General features: G+C 35.7%; 2 protein-coding genes across 4 annotated transcripts; one reads left to right on the forward strand and one right to left on the reverse strand.

Moving 5' to 3' along the window:
- Positions 1–536: 536 nt before the first annotated feature.
- LOC110736379 (V-type proton ATPase subunit H-like) lies at positions 537–7,263 on the forward strand. 2 transcript variants are annotated; one of them, XM_021916587.1, is made up of 12 exons: positions 537–686; positions 796–871; positions 2,517–2,642; positions 2,979–3,081; positions 3,160–3,232; positions 4,701–4,766; positions 4,858–4,975; positions 5,252–5,446; positions 5,600–5,725; positions 5,949–6,074; positions 6,282–6,461; positions 6,621–7,263. In XM_021916587.1, exons 2-12 carry the CDS (start codon positions 836–838, stop codon positions 6,867–6,869), a joined length of 1,398 nt encoding a protein of 465 aa, XP_021772279.1. In that variant the 5' UTR covers positions 537–686; positions 796–835; the 3' UTR covers positions 6,870–7,263. The 2 variants fall into 2 exon arrangements, with proteins under 2 accessions (XP_021772279.1, XP_021772280.1); XM_021916588.1 differs by having other exon boundaries at positions 4,864–4,975.
- A 498-nt stretch (positions 7,264–7,761) lies between these two features.
- Positions 7,762–16,542, reverse strand: LOC110736378 (splicing factor U2AF-associated protein 2-like). Of its 2 annotated transcripts, XM_021916586.1 has the most exons (13): positions 16,262–16,537; positions 15,503–15,613; positions 14,025–14,156; positions 13,531–13,949; positions 13,080–13,172; positions 12,955–12,993; positions 11,455–11,544; positions 11,250–11,352; positions 11,003–11,083; positions 9,792–9,868; positions 9,405–9,485; positions 8,649–8,740; positions 7,762–8,153 (listed from the first exon to the last, which is right to left on the reverse strand). In XM_021916586.1, exons 1-13 carry the CDS (start codon positions 16,311–16,313, stop codon positions 8,030–8,032), a joined length of 1,494 nt encoding a protein of 497 aa, XP_021772278.1. In that variant the 5' UTR covers positions 16,314–16,537; the 3' UTR covers positions 7,762–8,029. The 2 variants fall into 2 exon arrangements, with proteins under 2 accessions (XP_021772278.1, XP_021772277.1); XM_021916585.1 differs by having other exon boundaries at positions 13,531–14,156; positions 16,262–16,542.
- Positions 16,543–18,017: the final 1,475 nt, after the last annotated feature.

Genomic DNA, 18,017 nt, shown 5'->3' on the forward strand with positions numbered 1-18,017 from the left:
TTATTTTTTTTTGAAAGACCATGTGAGCATATATTAGATTAAATCAAGACATCAAGTGAGTTTTCATTATAATCACATTTGATAATCACAGTAGTATACAAACACAAGTCATTAAAACCAAAAGTTCGATTTATTTTCAAACCATGTAAAATTACTTGGGAGAGGAAATGCTATTATCTACCCATGACCCCATTGAGACATTATAGGTAAAGCGATTATTTAATGTCAAATGTTTCATTTCAATATAACAATTGGATGAGAGGAAAAGAAAACGATGGAGAAAATTTGACATATGTGGGAGAGTGTGAAACCACAATTGACAAAATAATGCATGAAAATAAATAAAAATAGTTGGTTAGATCCAAAACGGACAACTCAGTTATCTTGATACACCGTAATTTTGAGTACCATTATATACATCGGTTTTTATGTACTACGCGACTAACAAGATGCTATATGACTACGCTTTTTTAAAAGCGACTAGAATTTGTAGTTAACCAAATGAGAAAGGGAGATAAGGGAGTTGGAAATTGTACGAACGTTAGCTAGTAATTGCGGGCGGTGTTTAGCGATTCACAATAAAAAAACAAAGATTTAATCAAACAAGTATCGCCACGAAAGCACGACGACACTCTGGTATCCTTCCTCCGTATCCCTTTCTCTCTCTTCCCTTCCATCTTCCTCTGGTGAGCGATCTACTCTCAATCTATCTTTCTCTCTCTTCTCCCAATCTTCTCATCTTCTTCATGCTCTGTTAAATTGAGATTAACCCTTTTTCCTAATTTGTATTTTTAGTATTTGAAGTTGGAAATTCAGCAGAATTTCTTCCCAATCAATGACGATCGATCATGCCGAACTCACCACTGACCAGGTTTGATTTTTTATTTTTTCTGAAATACCCTCTTTCAAATTTTCCTGAATCATTGATTCGTTGACCTTGGTTCATCTTTCTCTTGATTTTGGTACTAATTGGTTTGATTGGTTATTGTTTTGATCTTAATTTCTGTTTATTGATTTCAATTTGCATGGGTTATCTTCAAAATTGTTGATTTTTTAATTAATAGACCTCTAGGATTCAATTTTTATGATGGGATTTTCAATTTTTGTTGGTTTACTTGATCTAAATCGAATTTGATTGTTAGTGATAATGTTGCTGAAATTTCCGGGAATTATTAGTTAATGGTGTCAATTTCTTGCTTTGGTAAATTTAGGAAGTTACCCATGATTTAGCAGTTTGTCATTGTTTTGATGGCGCTATTTTTTTCTCAGTCAATCCACATTGAGGTTTTTGGGCGAAATCCGGGTAAAAATGCAATAGATGGACGCCTTAAGTTGTACTCTAGCAATTGTTATGATCAGTTGGCAACTCTGGCAATGCTTGTACAATATTTGATGCTTTAACTTAATTATAGATTTTTGGTGTGTGTGTGTGTTTAGGGGGGGGGGGGGGGGGGGTTGGTTCGAGAGCATTCGATTTGACTAGTAAACACTTTAAAGTTGTCTTTGTGTCTAGCTGTGTCTTGTTGCTGAAAGATGAAACATGCCCAACTATTTTAGCAATGCTGACTACCATATGAGTGTTGTGGCATCAAAAATATGTTATTGAAAAATTTTCAACCTTTTGATGCTCGAGCTATTATTGATGCTTGTAAGGAATTGCATTGTGTTTTTCATTTTGTATTAATATTAGCACATTAAAAAGATGGAGGTCACGGAAATGCGCATGTTAAGGTGGATGTGTGGGAACACTCTAAGAGATAGAATCAGAAATGAGGTTATTCGCAAGAAATTAGGTGTGGCAGGCATTGCGGATAAACTAAGGGAAAATCGCCTGCGTTGGTTTGGGCATGTAAGACGGAGACCCGAGGGTGCACCGATGCGAAGTGTGGAAGAATGGGACCATGGAGGGGTTAAACGAGAGAAAGGGAGACCGAAAATGACTTGGTTGGAAGGAGTTAGGAAGGATATGAAGTGTATGGATTTATATGAGGATGAAGCATTGGATCGTAAGGGATGAAGGAGGAAGATTTATATTGATGACTACACATAATAATCAAATTTGGTTCATGTTAGCCGACCCCACTTATGGGATTAAGGCTTTGATTGATTGATTAATGTTGTTCTTAAAGATTTGATGGTTAGATTTAACCACATTGAGTCAAGCCATTTGATTGCATACTATCTATTGCCAAAAACGTAAGCCTTGGTCTTGTCAAAAAAAAAAAAAAAAAAAAAAAAGGTAGCCTTGGTTTATTAATTGTATTACTTGTTGATCTTGTGTTAAGCTGTGCATGGATGTTCTCTAAAGATGAACATGAGAACTTTAATTCTCTAAAGATGAACATGAGAACTTTAATTCTCTAAAGATGAACATGAGAATTTTAAGTTGCTTCCTTTGGTTTCCTGAAGTCATGTATATTTGTGGTTTAATTGTAATTCATTATATTTGATCTATTATACTGGTGTAAAATGTTAATTAATTATGTTTTTGTATATTTTTCCTTGTCTTTTTAAAGGTTCTCAAAAGGGACATTCCATGGGAGACATACATGACAACGAAGTTGATTACTGGGACAGCCCTCCAACTTTTAAGGCGTTATGATAAAAAACCAGAGAACCAGAGAGCTTCTTTGCTGGATGATGTAATGTTTTATTTTGATTCTTTTCCAACTTGTTGGCTTTTCAAGAATTTTAGCGACACACTATTATTGTTTTGCGAATTTCTGACTATTGGATTCACTGATGCGAAATCTCTTATTATTTTGGTGCGATCTATCATGACCTACCCTGTTGTTCTATTGAATAATTGGGTTTCAGCAGAGAAGGGACATCATTACCCCGTAAATTACCATCAAAATTAACATTTCTGATATTAAAACAAGTAATATGGTGTTTTTTGACAAGAACATGGGTTTGCATAGTGATGTTTTCTGCTAATGGGTATATATAATTCTAATTTCTGGCTGTACTTGTAACAGGATGGTCCATCCTATGTTCGAGTTTTTGTGAGCATTCTGCGTGATATTCACAAAGAAGAGACAGTGGAATATGTACTTTCTTTAATTGATGAAATGCTTGCTGGTAAATGCTGAGACTTTAAGCCATCTGGGTTTGTATAACTTACTATAGACTAATTTTCTGCTTTTTCCCCTTCTGCAGCAAACCCAAAAAGAGCTCGGCTGTTTCATGATAAATCACTTGCAAATGAGGATATCTATGAACCATTTTTAAGGCAAGTATATGAAAAATTTTGTTGGTCCATTTCTTTCTCATCCAATATAAACAAATAGGAGTTTGATCTTTGTCAGTTGTGACTTAATGTAGATTTGCATCCTCATTGAGCTAGTAATCTTTATTTGAGAGTGTTGTTTTGAGAAGATTGAATATCAGTTGTCTGTTTAAGATATAGCATCATCTAATTATGGTTGAATTTCACTTAGTAGATTTGGAATTCCCAGTTCGACCAGTTGATGTAAATTTGTAATGGTTGAATGTGAGTGATTCATGTTGTGGCAATGTGATAATGAATGTGACCTATGTGCTTGAAGTGGCTATATTTTAGTGATGAACAGGCTGTGGGACATGACAAAAGACAATTGAAAGTGTTTGTAGCATGTTGAACGGAAATAGGCCTAATCCCAGGGTGGGGGGGAGTGGGGGGGGGGGGTGGGGTTGTTACAATGGTAGCACATTATAATGGTATACTTTATTGATGAGAAGCTTGTGAAGGAAGATGGATAGTTGTTTAGAGGGGAGAGAGAGCCTAAATTGTGTATAAATATTGGAGTGTAGACTTGAGAGAGAATCATGATTTATGAAGACTATCATTAAGATTTTATTTATTTTTTTTTTTTTTTTTTTTTTTTTTTTTTTTTTTTTTAGCATTGCTTTTGCATTTTGGAGGGAATAAGCCCTATCAAAAGCTTGTAGATTGTAACAACTTTCTTTGTTCATTCATAGCTTCACCTTCTACTTTTCTTAATTACGTCTTGTTAACTATTCAGCTCTTAGCTGAATATATGGAACCGTCATAAATTCATGAATTTTTCTTCTATGCTGCTATCACTACGATTTAAGGGCTGCTAGTATGAGGGAAATGATTTATGTGGTGATCCAATTGGTAGAGTTGATGGAATTCTAGTGGTGAAAGTGCCGTTTAAAGGTTACAATTAAATTTCTCAGATAAAAATTGAGCTCACCTTTAAGCTTGTTAGCATTTGCGACTCTCTTGACTGCCTTGGAGCTAGGAAACCCCATATTCTGAGAATGATATTTTTGTTGCCTTTTAAAGTTACAAGAAGAGTAGAAAGGGTAGCATCTGAACACAGACTCTGAACTGGTTGGATTGTCTTAAAGCTGAGTTTGCTTACATTTGGACCTTTGCCATACCTTGCTTGTGATAGATTCATGCTAATGTTATTGTTTACGAATGAAAGAGTAGCAATTAAAATGAAGCTAGTTTCTATTACCATACTGTTATCTGAATGCTTCTAGTGAAGGCACCTAGGTTGAGAGTGAACCAGGGGTTAAATGTCAAACCACTATTAAAGAGGTGCTTAGCCTTTCCCTTGCGATTGCAGTGAGACTATTGCCACTCTGTACATTCAATTATTGGTTTATACTTTGCAATTTTTCATTCCAAAGTCCCCTTTTTTTTTGTCAAATTTCTGCTTTAACGTTCTTGTATGGATTTTTTCCAGATTGCTATGGAAAGGAAAATGGTTCATACAAGAGAAGAGTTGCAAGATACTTGCATTGATTGTAAGGTACTGAAATATAAACTGTTTGCTAATAATTGGCTTTTGGCTACATGACTTTCTTGATGTACCTGTAAGTGATTTTGCCTGATCATTCTAGTGCTAGACCTAAAACTCAGTACAGTGGAGCTATGAATGGTGAGGCCTTGGATTCCAAAAGCAAATTGACCACCATAGATGATGTCTTAAAAGGATTGGTGGAGTGGCTTTGCACACAGGTGTTTTTTTTTTTTTTTTAAAAAATAAATTATACCTTCTTGCATATCTGTTTGCTTTAATATGACTTCATGCATCTGGACAAATTTGTTGATGTGGTCTCAAATTCTCAATATATCTGTTGCTTGTTTGTCAATAATTTTTTTTTTTTCTTTTTAAACAATGCTTTATGTGTCTACTTTAGTCAGCTTAGTCCTATATAGTATTCAAAATCTAGTGAGATTGATGCTCTATATTTGTCTTAGTGAATAATAACTTTGCTTATCAATATTCTGCAGCTAAGGAATCCTTCTCATCCTGTTCGTGGTATCCCTACTGCTGTGAACTGCCTTGCTACTTTATTGAAAGAACCTTTGGTCAGATCGTCATTTGTTCAAGCAGATGGAGTAAAGCTACTTATTCCATTTATTAATCCGGTAGCCAATCCATCTACACCCTTAACATCTTCACAGTCCACTCAACAATCTATGCAGGTAATGCATTCGTTATTTCTGTAAGAACTAAGTATCCATCATGTCAGTGCATCAAATCCCCTCCATTCATTTTTGCTGATGGCAACTTATGAGTGCACATTTGTATATTTCTTCACATTCTTACGTGGATGGTTTTTCCTTTTACATCAACAGCTCCTTTATGAAACCTGTCTCTGTATCTGGCTATTGTCATTCTACGAACCTGCAATTGAGTACTTGGCTACTTCCAGATGCCTGCCCCGGATGACAGAGGTTGTCAAGAGTTCTACAAAGGAGAAGGTAATGTTTTGCGTTTTTAAGTTTTATTATTGGAGGATTTACCAAGGACATGCTATCCTATTGGCTTAATTCGTTAATCTCGTGATTTTGTAAAGTCAGTCTTGCAAATAGCGAACACGTCTTATATCTCTGCTTTTGTAATGTATTGGTTTATTTTTGTATGCATTGTAGATTGTACTATTAAATATCAATTAATTGAGATGTATGTTTGTAATTCTGGCAGGTTGTTAGAGTTATTGTCATGACCTTCAAGAATCTGCTTCCAAAAGGAACATTTGGCCCTCAGATGGTGGACCTTGGGTTGCCTCAGATTGTCCAAAACTTGAAAGCTCAAGCTTGGGGTGATGAGGTGAATATTTTAGCATATTGTTACAATGGCTGACTAGAAATACTTAAAGTGTGCACCCTCTTTTGCATTTATCTCTACGGAATTTACTGTGATACTTGCCTTATTCATTAGGAACATTACAGTTTTGCGAATTTTCTTTTAGATTCTTTACTTTCCTTTTCACGAATACTCATTATTTGCTGTTCTTTATCCTTGATTTAATTTCAGGACCTTGTGGAGGCTTTGAATCAACTAGATGAAGGCCTGAAGGACAATGTCAAATTATTGAGTTCATTTGATAAGTATAAACAGGAAGTACTTCTTGGCCATCTTGACTGGTCCCCAGTTCATAAAGATGTTTTCTTCTGGCGGGAGAATGTCAAGAACTTTGAGGAAAATGATTTCCAGGTGAATTTCTCTTTTCCTGCTGTTAGTTTGATCGATATTGCACACTATATCTATATTTGAAACCTCTTTTCAACTTCGTTCAATAATGTACCTCAGTGATTGACTAATACTCAACTTAGCTATTGACTTCTCGGTTGTTACATTGCTTCATGGATGCAGATCTTGAGAGTCCTCATCACTATTTTGGACACCTCCAATGACCCAAGATCCCTTGCTGTGGCTTGCTTTGATCTCTCACAGTTTATCCAACATCATCCATCTGGGAGATTTATTGTCAATGATCTCAAGGCTAAGGAGCGGGTGATGAAGTTAATGAATCATGAAAACGCTGAGGTTACCAAGAATGCTTTACTCTGCATCCAAAGGCTCTTCTTAGGAGCCAAGTATGCAAGCTTTTTGCAAGCTTGAAATGTATTTATCGGAGAAATGATGCAGATATCAGCGTGCTTAGGCGGATTCACTATTTCATTAGATATTTATTATATGTTTAAATGATTGATTGTTGTTCAATATCCCCTAATAAACAGTATGCATGTCAAGCTCGTTGAGGCTCGCAATATGGCATAGACGAACAAATGAGGTCCCCTATAGATGGGTGTTTTTTTTTCCCTCTGCGGCAAGGTTTTGCGCATGTAATTTTACCATTTTGTAGGCTGGATGTATTGTTTCATAATTCTCATGCACAGCCTAAACAAAAATAAAGCTTAGTTCTTTTGTTTTTTGCACATTATGTATTATTCAGCAATTGAGTGTCCTTGGTGCAAACTCTTTATTTTACAGTATAAGACTGGCATTTATAATCTTTTCTTTTGTTCCATTCCAAGATGGCGGAAAGAAGGGACTTTCTTTTGTTTTTGAAAGATGGATCGGATCGGATCCACTAAACTTAAAGCAGAAATTTAATGTATACGTAGATGTAGTCATGTATGGTCTCATCTTTGGACACAAGGAACTTTTAGAGCTGTATTATATTTGTGAAACTTGCAACAATATTAAGTATGATTGAACGATACACTTGCATAGTTGCATTTTAGCGTATAATGCCCATGATTAAATCCTCTCTTAAATTAATTTCATACCTGTAAGGCTGTAATCCCATATATTGTAGCACGACAGGATAAATGAGTGACATTCAATTGCCCTTGCTTGAAATAAGAGATGGGGAAGAGATATAAATTACTCATAAAATCATTTCATATCCTCAATACTTCGTATTTGAACGCTTAGCATGCCGTGACATAGACTGGCAACAAGGACTTAGCTTGGTGAACTTAAAAGAAATGAGCAGCAGCCTTTCAGCTAGACAAACACCACCTTCTTTGCTATAAAAAAATCTCATCATTGCCAAGGGATGCATATCATATACTGAAGTATCAAGAATATTTTAGCTAGCCAAACGTACAAAATTATCAGCTTCCTCAAGTATGTACATCTCCACTCCGACCTATTTCCATAGCAGATCAAATCTGTTCCAGTCGCTATAGTCTATTCATAACAAATTAATTACATTAACTAAAACAAGAAACGGGAATTAGCATCCCTTTCTAAGAAAGTTGGTCATGATGGTTTCATTCAGCTTCAAGTTCTGCAGCAAACTTCTCGAGTCGTTGTCCCTCATCGTCATAGTCCCGCAGCAAAGAATGATTGACAGAACCATCATCTTCAACAGCATGTATCTGCCTCCCACCAAACCTTCACAGAAACGAACAAATTATGAGAAAAGAATGATGCCAGGAAATAAGTTCTGAAAAAACAAAAACGTGTAGAGCAAAAGTTGCTTACAAAAGCAGCAGAATCAATTTAAGTTATTTATAAAGATACGAGTTTAAGGTTCAGACAGTGACTGTTCTCAATGGGCCATCTGGCAATCTAGAGGCTCAGTGAAGACAATTATCAATCAGGAAGACGGCAAGCATTGCCTAAATATTAGTAATTATCTTCATTCTTCAGAAGTCCAGGTTGTCCTATGAGGCAAAACATCTTAAAATATCCAAAACATCTTTCCTAGAATAATCTGCTTTTACTCTTGATCATATTGCTATATGATGATTATAGAGATCATACTTTTTGGGTTAAAAACAAACAATTGAGGATTGTGTCCACGTGAAAGATTTTTTGGGGGTACCATTAAACTACAATTAGCAAGACATGAGATTTGCTTCAAAAACAAGAAATGTCTGTACTTACCATCTTCCATCCATCAACTCTATACACTTTTTAGCATCATTTCTGTCCTTGTACCTGACTAAAACTACTCCATGTGGGTTGTTCTCACAGACCTGACCAATCAAAGGAAATCAGAAATCAAAACAAACCAAAATTGAAGCATGAAAGGATAATGTGGAGATGGCCACCATTATCATGTGCTTGTGCAAAACCCATAATACGAGCATGAGTTCTACAGACAACATGCATGATGTGGGAAATTAAATAGAGATAAATCACTACTAAATAGACAAAATCACTACATTCATTCAATAAAGCATCAAAAAGACAACATCATACCTTCTTTGTTTCATGGGGTAAATGGAAAGCTGTCGGACATCATTATTCACAAGGAACTTAAATATAAAATAGGAAAGCAATAAAATGATTAACAAAATGCAAGAACCAGGAAAATCAAGAACCCTAATATAACAGAGTTATTGGTAGGCTTTGTTGCCCTCATAATTCCTCATTATCATGTGTTATAAAGTTAGAACTAAAATGGAACTGTAAAATTATCTCCTAACCCCCAAACCCCCCCCCCCCAGGTAAAGCTCTGAGATCCATTGTTTATGCATGCAAGTCGCAAACATTTCAAGATAAGAATCTCAAGCTAAACCCATAAAACAAGTAAAATGAGATTCATAAGATGGCTACGTTGAGAGCAAGTGCACAAACTTTTCTTAAAGCAAACAAGCATGTCATCTCAATTCTGTATGAGTTAATAAAGCAACGTACCTTGACAGATTCCACTGGACCAAGCTTTCCACATTCCTCACGGACATCTATCTCCAATTCATCACGTAAACTTAATTCTTCCTGTACAAGTAGCAGCAATATTCATCAACAAATTAAAGTTCTGAGCATGAATGATTTAACAGAGTCTGTCCTTCCACTCGTGCAAACATTCACTTCTCTCTTCCTTCCTCCGAAGGGACCTTATCTTTGGTTTATGTCAGGAGAGGAGCATTAAGGAAAATGCTTGTGACAATCATTTTGGCCCACAAAGGCTTGACTAGTCCAGTAGACCAGTACTGTTATTCACACCAACTACTTAAAACATGTGGTTTCAGGATAATGGAGATGAGATACAAAAATATGAACCATAGAGTAACTTAGACTTACTCTCATTTCCGCAGTTGTAAACATGTTGCTCAAGACAACTGTAGCCGGGATCATAAGCTTTGAATCATCACGACCCCCTAATCAATGTAGAGAATAAAGATGGTAAGTTGAAGTGAGAAGGTAGCCATGAAAAATGCAATGACATGTCCAAAATGAAACATCCACATCGACCACATGGTAGGTTTTAAGAGGAAAAGAAACTGATTGTGCTTTAGAATTAAACTTCCAACCTTTTTTTGGTTTCAGGACCTCATCCCATCTTCCAATAATATTCCAAGGTTAATGCATAAGTGAAGCACCAAAACAATGCCAAAAAGAAAGGTCCAGAAGAGTATACACATGAAAGGCATAGCTTTTAAACACACAAGAAACCTTTAGGCAACATTAACAATAAGGAATTATCTGTTGTATTTCCTCATCAAATTAAAATGATAGTACAAAGAGTCACAAATGGAACAGCAAGAGCAGTAGCGTTCACCAAAAGCAGCACCAATGAGAAAAACATAGTGACAAGAATATCAAGTACAAGAAGCACTTAGTATTATGGATAATTGGCTATGACTCCATGAGCCCATCAAATTCAGCAGATTTAAGGCAAGGCACTAGTTAATGAATTCAGGCCAATACATGTACAGTATAAATAGAGAGAGAGAGAGAATAAAACCAGAAAATCACAGGAGCACAAATCTTCAGCAACTAGAGAGGGAGAGAGAGAGAGAGAGAGAGAGAGAGAGAGAGAGAGAGAGAGAGAGAGAGAGAGAGAGAGAGAGAGAGAGAGAGAGAGAGAGAGAGAGAGAGAGAGAGAGAGAGAGAGAGAGAGAGAACCAGAAAATCACAGGAGACAAATATTCAGCAACTATAGAGAGAGAGAGAGAGAGAGAGAGAGAGAATAAAACCAGAAAATCACAGGAGCACAAATATTCAGCAACTAGAGAGAGAGAGAGAGAATAAAACCAGAAAATCACAGGAGCACAAATATTCAGCAACTAGAGAGAGAGAGAGAGAGAGAGAGAGAGCAATGGTGTAATACCAGGAAACAACCCAATACTGAAAAGAGATGCCAAAACAAGAGCATAATATAGCCCTATATATCAGCAATTAAACATCTACTACTCTATTAGTCAGCTTTTTAGCAGCCTTTAAGTTCAAGATGCTTCCTGCCATATTGATAGTAAAGCTCAAAAAAGGATGAGAAAGGACAAGAATAATACCCCAACCAAGCATCTTCTCCTCAACCTTCTTTAGTTTTTGTTTCTTCTTTTTATCTGTTTGTTTGGGAATAAACTTCTCCCCTGAAAATATAATATAAAACACATCAAAACATGTGGGCCTCAAGCAATCATAGTTTGCAACTCAAGACCAGGCATTGCCATAAGGGCAAGGACATTAACAAAGGGGGGCAGGGTGACAAAAAATAACTTTCCATCTGAAAAACTGAGTACTAATTCCCACATATACCTTTCTGCTCAAACTTTGCTGGGGTTACAGACATTGGTATCTTCCCTTCAGGCCGGAAAGTTATCCCATCTAATATTTGTGTTGCCAAAGCTACTGATGGCTCCTAGTAAAATTTAGCAAAAAGTGAACATTTTTAAAATCATGAATTACAAAAATAGTTTAACTGAGCATTAATTTTAGTGTCTAACAAATGTAAAAAAAATACCTTAAGATATGTAACAAGTGCATCCCCCTTCTTTTTTCCAGTCTCCTTGTCAAAATACAATTTCACACGGGGCTTTTTACTCTCAGGATCCTGGGGATAATTTATGTCAATGGGATTCCAAGTTAAAAGCTAACACAGCAATGTTATAACGGTATGCAAATATTAAAATCCCATAACAGAAACAATATATTTAAGTTGTCAACATCTAATATTCCAAACAGGAGGCTACATTCATGAAGCAGGATGAGTCTGCTTTCAGCTTTTATCACTATTCAATTCACCATCGTTTAAGCACATGATATCGAAGGTAAAAAGCAACAGCTAACAGCCAGCTATGGCCAATTTTTTAACTGTCTCAAAAGCAGAGAAGCATCCAAACATCTCGATATGTAAAGCAAGCAGCCAGTTACTGTGTGAAGAATTAATGGAAATAACCTGGGATCAATCTCTAAATACAAGAATGAAGCTTGCTAGTTGTACAAAGAAATATTATTCTAGGCTTTGTAGCCCTTCAACCACAGGATTATAATTTCCTGAGCATTTGTTCAAGCAAATACTCAAGCAAGTGAGGATTCAGGTGAGCTTTGGCTTGCCTAAGCAGTACGACAAACACAAGAGTTTGGAGTCCTTAAGGATCAAAAAGGAGGAAGATGGCTAAGATTAAAGTTCGATCAGCAGCATCTAGTTCTTGCATACATACTAAGGCTGGAAAGGAAGCCCTTCAACGATACTGTCCCTGGTGTCAGGAGACGGCACGCTCAAAACTGCAGCCACTTAATAACTCAACGGAGTTCTTCTAAATCTTATAACAAAGAGGAGGAATATATACTTATGGAGAGGCTGAAGTGCCTGAGAATTTTGTACACTGCTCTATACAGCTTTATCGATTTTGTAATCTAGTCATATATAGAGTTTCACCTACAACATCAACATTAACCCAATTCCTGTAAAGAGGCTCCCGCCCAGTGTGGGTTGGATGCATGACGTGCTACCCAAATGATATAGAGGATATTCACATTAGACATTTGATCCCAAAAGTGACTAGATCATGAATTAAAAAAGTAAACAAGACACATTAATCAAGTCCATAGCATTATCCCAATGACCGGAGGGAGAAAGAAGAAAAATACTTTTGCTAAGAATTGTTGGAATAGCTTAAAGCAAAAGGACAACATAGAGAGAACATAGTTTACCCAAAAAAAAAAAAAGCCCATAAGACCCCATACATAAGAGAACCGCACTACACCAATTTCCTAGCCTACATACACTAAAACAAATTAAACTTTCTTATTAGCAATTTAAACAACGATGATTTCAGAATTAGAAAATAAAATATACACACACAATAATAAAACACATGCAGATGCGCAACACACACACACACACACGTGATCTTCAGCATTCAAGCCAACTTTAATAAGCAAAGGAATTGTACATGTGCCATATGTCATAAAAGTAGATTTAACTTTATGCATAGAACTATAGAAGTCGTATTTTTACCTCCTTTATTATGCCACATTTGGAGAAAACCTCTACTATCTGCACAAAATTATCAGATATGTCAAACAAAACTTATCCAGAAGCTAATACAAGCACACATTATTTATCACTCAAACAAAACTCACTTCCTCGATTGTGACATCATCCGGCAATCCAGTCACATAAACATGTGTGTTCTGCTTCAACTCAAACCAGCTGTCTGGTGGTTTATTTGCTTCCTATCAAAGTACATTGTAAGAAAATATGGACATATTAACCATACACTGATTCAACTTCCACAATTAATTCAAGTAACAAAATTAAAGGCATCAAAGAGGTACTGTACAGAAGAAACACTAAGCAGGTATTGGTAGCATAATAGCCCTTTATCTGCACAAAAGGTTAGCTATTATAACATCTTCACCCCCCCCCCAACCCCACAAACACACACACACACACACACACACACAACTACCCTTTAATATATCATGGGTGCTATAGAAACTTCAAGAGATGCTAGATACTAAAATATAAAAATTAGCAGCTAGCTATTTATTTGAAAGAATAGTAGCAACAACTAAAAGCATATGCATTAACCTTTTTCTCAGTCTTTGAATCTGGCTCTTTTCTCTTAGCAGGTTTTGTCTCCTTTTCTTCTACGGCCCCAACAACTGTATTATCTTCTATATTTTTAGGTGTATCATCCGTAGTTAGTATTGGGAAAACCTCCTCTTGTTCAACAAATGTCATCTCCTCCAATCTATATCCCTCTTCTTCATTTCCTTGATTCTCCTGTGGTACCCATGCTCTAAGACTGCGATCCCACTTATAAGTAGTTCCGTCATCATCAGTAAATTCTTCCTCCCCATCAGGTGGAGTTGAGGGTCTCTCTTGATCAACTCCACCTACATCAACAGAAGCTGAACCATTATTCAGCATCTCAGCTTTAGCTTGAGCCTCTGCCTCTTTTACTTCCTGTTGCCATTTCTTGAACTCATCATCTCTGATGGCAGGTACTGCAAAGAAATCACTATGTATAAGACCCGTCTTTCCTGGCCTGCAAGGATAACAATGAGAATAAAAATCCTCACCTGCTGAAAAATCAGATGCATGACATTGTACTCCAGTCATCAACTCAGGAATCGATGAAAGTGGCTGCCAGTCAGATCTTCCTTGAGCCCATACAAAGGTGCTCTCTGTCAGGTATCCGTTTAGAAAATGCTCTGCTCAGGCGAAGTAAACAAGCTAAGTAGTTGATTCAACATGATACAGATCACGTAACCGTGCTATTGGTAACTGGTATAACTGTAATTGAAAGAGACACAAGAGGAACTAATAAATTCCAAAAGACAAATGCTGACCAACACAGATGACCAAAAAAACACAACCATAAGAAGAATTAAAGGAAATGATATATTTGAGGACAGGATATGCCTCTAAGTGACACCAACGCATGATCGAAGGAAAATCTGTGATTAAATATATAAGAGGTGATAATAAACCAAATATACACATCAAATTTCACCATGGAAAACCAATGAAAACATAATGCAAATACAATGCTACTCTAGTGGAAATGAAGAAGTGGCAATACGAGAATACATGAGAATGGCTACAGCCTATGTGCACCTAAATTGATACCAAAATAACCAAGTCTGAAAATTTTAAAAGAAAACATGAATATGATCGATTGGTTATGACGACATGGTTATTTAACTGAATCATACATACCCATAATTCATGAGCCACAATGATTGAGATTAGTACCCATAATTCATGAGCCGCAATGATTGAGAGTAGTACTAGGATAGGTGACCTCCTGGGAAGTCCTCATAATTGTTCATGTAGCCGACCCAATTATGGGATAAATTTAGAGTTTGAGAGCAAAAATTGGGTGGTGGTAAGCAAATTAGGCATGAAGAATATTCCTTTCTCATTTTCTTAATTTCAAGTAATTTACTCACTCATGCCTCTCAACTAGTCTATAACTTACAAGTTTCTTGGTTAGTATCCTGAATTTTCTTGATTTCCTTATGTACAAAGAGATGAAAAGCGAGATTAAGTTAAATGGTTGTTGTCTTCAAAAAAAGAAACAGTTCAATGTTTGTAAGCTATTCAAGCATGAAAATAGATACTACTCTCTTCTTTTTCCTGCTTAGACTTTCTCGATTCCCAAGTCATTTCCGCACTCATACTTCTCCAAAATTCCATTATTCTTAGCTAGAATTTCCATTTAGGAGAAATGCCCTAGATTGAGTACATCTAGATTTGCTGGTAACACTACATCAACAGTTCAAACTTCAAAGACTATATAACTACTATCTGCAATTTGACTACTAGCTTATCACTTACATAAACAGGCAATATTTCATCTTATAACCACAATAATTTTGGAAACACACAACATGAACAAGGAGTGTAACACACATGTCATTTGATGTCACACCCTACTCCACAAGCAAATTTTTATACGCGACAATCTCATTTAATTTACAAGCTCCAGCAGAACAGAACCATAAATTAAATACTCAATCACAAATAACTACACAGTTAATAAAGTAAAACTCACGCTGCAATTCTGACAATGTGTATGGGCCGATCTGCTGCTGGTTTGGATCAATTATATACCATCCCACTAGAGCGTTTTCTGGTAAATGCTGAGTTGTTGTACCCTCTGTCCCTGATAACAAACAAAGACAATATAAAAACCCCATACGTGTGAAAATAAAGTAAGACCTTCCTCGACGAAACCCAAATGTTTCAAACAAAAGTATGTCCCGATTACATTAAAACAGTAGCAACCGTAAACCCTAGAAGCAAAGCCCTATTACTCTTAAGCATTTTCACACACATCATTTTACTCCATCCATCTAGAAATAATTGTCACATCGCCCCAACCCCTCATATGAACGATATGACATGACATGATTTCACTATACCAATATTCCCACACTATTGATAATCACAGGCTTTCCAAACATCCTAAAATAGTACACATAACTATATCTCCAGCATAACATACTGATTTTGACCTAAATAATTCTTCTTTAGGGTTCTATATAATCGAAGAACAAAACCCAATTCACAAAATCATATAAAAAACGCAATCTCATTGACATAAGAGTATTATATTCATTGAATATTGAATATGAACTCAAGGGGCAGTCAAAAAATATTATATTATCACACACCATAGCATAAATAGAATCAAGAATCAATTTTTATTTTAATTTTTGACAGATTAAAGGGTATAAAAAAGAAATCGAATTAAAAGCATAAATTAATGAAAATAAGATAGCGAAAATTAAAGGGACGAGAAAGCACTTACCAATGAGAAATTGTTGGGGGTGCTGTAAGCTCGAATCATCAACCGACGACATTGTTATTCAGCTCGAAGAAGATGAACACGAGAGGGGTTGAAGATGGGTATTTGCCGATGAATTTGCAGTGCGATTTCTTTGATTGATGATTAATTTGCAGTGTCGTTCTTTGTGTTTATGGTTTTTCTGGAAACCTCGACATGGTACTGTGTTTTGTAGAGATTGAAGAACATAAAATTGAGCCCTTTTTTTCAGTTATTGCTGGAAAAAATTACGTAGTACTCTGAAATACGACTAGTTTAGATTTGGCATTAGATTGACCATGTTTGGGCCTTGAAAATGTGTCTGTACCGGTCCAGGCCTCACATCGATCGTGTCGTATTCGTGCTTGGACTAATTATATGGAGTATTTTTTTGGGGTGGTTTTTCACGGTGTGTCGTGTCTAAGACATGTGTGAGTCTGTGAGGTCATGCTCACGCCATATTATATAGTGTGTTTTTGGTGACGTGTCAGTGCCTTAATTTAGTCATATTTATTGGCACGTCTACTTCAAATTGAGGAAAAACTTAAGTGATAATTAATTATTGTATCACATTTGAGAAACTAAGTAGGCAAATACATCATATTAGAAGTGTCTCTACTTCAATGAAAGCTAGCCCATTAGAGGAAATGAAAGGGCCATAGTAGTAAGCTATCCAATTACCTTTTCGATAGATGTGTAGGTGTCGAAATGTCGAAAAACAATTAGACAAATTACTTTATATTTATAATCTAAGTTTTAATTTGTCAAGGTATTTGCTAATGACACTTGATTTGTAATTATATTTGTGATAACACCCTGGGGCCTTAAAGTATGGATCTCAAAACACTAATAATATGAAATTTTTTAACTTAATATGAAAACAAAAACTGACTTACATTCATGGTAATCTGTTTCTTCATTACCTAATTGTCTTGCAAAATATTGCTTAAGATAATGTACTATTTTCATTACTAATAATAGAAAAAATGAACTTTTTTTTTATCCTTTATACTCGAATATCGTATCGATTATAGAAAAACTACTATTAATGAATTTGCACTTAAAAGCACTTTCATATTTACTACCTCCGTAAATATTATATGCAACAAAGGGGTATTATTTATGAGATATAAAATATTCCTTTATTGCACATAATAATTAACGGAGGTATTTAAGTGTACTAATACAACTTCAAAAATACCCTTATCATTTGATCATGCTTTTTTTTAAAAAGCTCGTTTATCATAACCCAATATTAAGGCCCTATTCAGCAAATTATCGATATGAAGGTCGTTGTGTAGTAATTTTTAGGGTTGTTATTATTAATCTATATATGAAGGTATATTATTGACATATACTTGATTAACTCACATAGTACATTCTATCATCATTTTACTTTAACTATCAAATAAGTAATAAAAGCAAGTATTTAAGGTTCTCATTATGTTGGGACCTCCTTTTTCTACATTCTCTATGTACATAATATTTTTGACTTGAATTTAATTTGGAAGAAGAAAAACTGTTGTCAAAATCCCACTCATTTGAAGAAAGCTAGGCACACACTAGGCTATGAAGGTCTACGTGGTATGCTAACGTGTCTTATGTATAAACTCTTATGTCTCATCGACGTGTCTTTTGTGTTACTCAATATATTAGACTCGAATCAATCTGATCCATGCCCAACTTGACTCCTCATTTTATTGAGAGATCCTCCCAAAAACACAAATTAGAGTTACTGAAT

The sequence above is a fragment of the Chenopodium quinoa genome, unplaced genomic scaffold, assembly GCF_001683475.1.
Source record: "Chenopodium quinoa cultivar QQ74 unplaced genomic scaffold, ASM168347v1, whole genome shotgun sequence".
Classification (NCBI taxonomy): domain Eukaryota; kingdom Viridiplantae; phylum Streptophyta; class Magnoliopsida; order Caryophyllales; family Amaranthaceae; genus Chenopodium; species Chenopodium quinoa.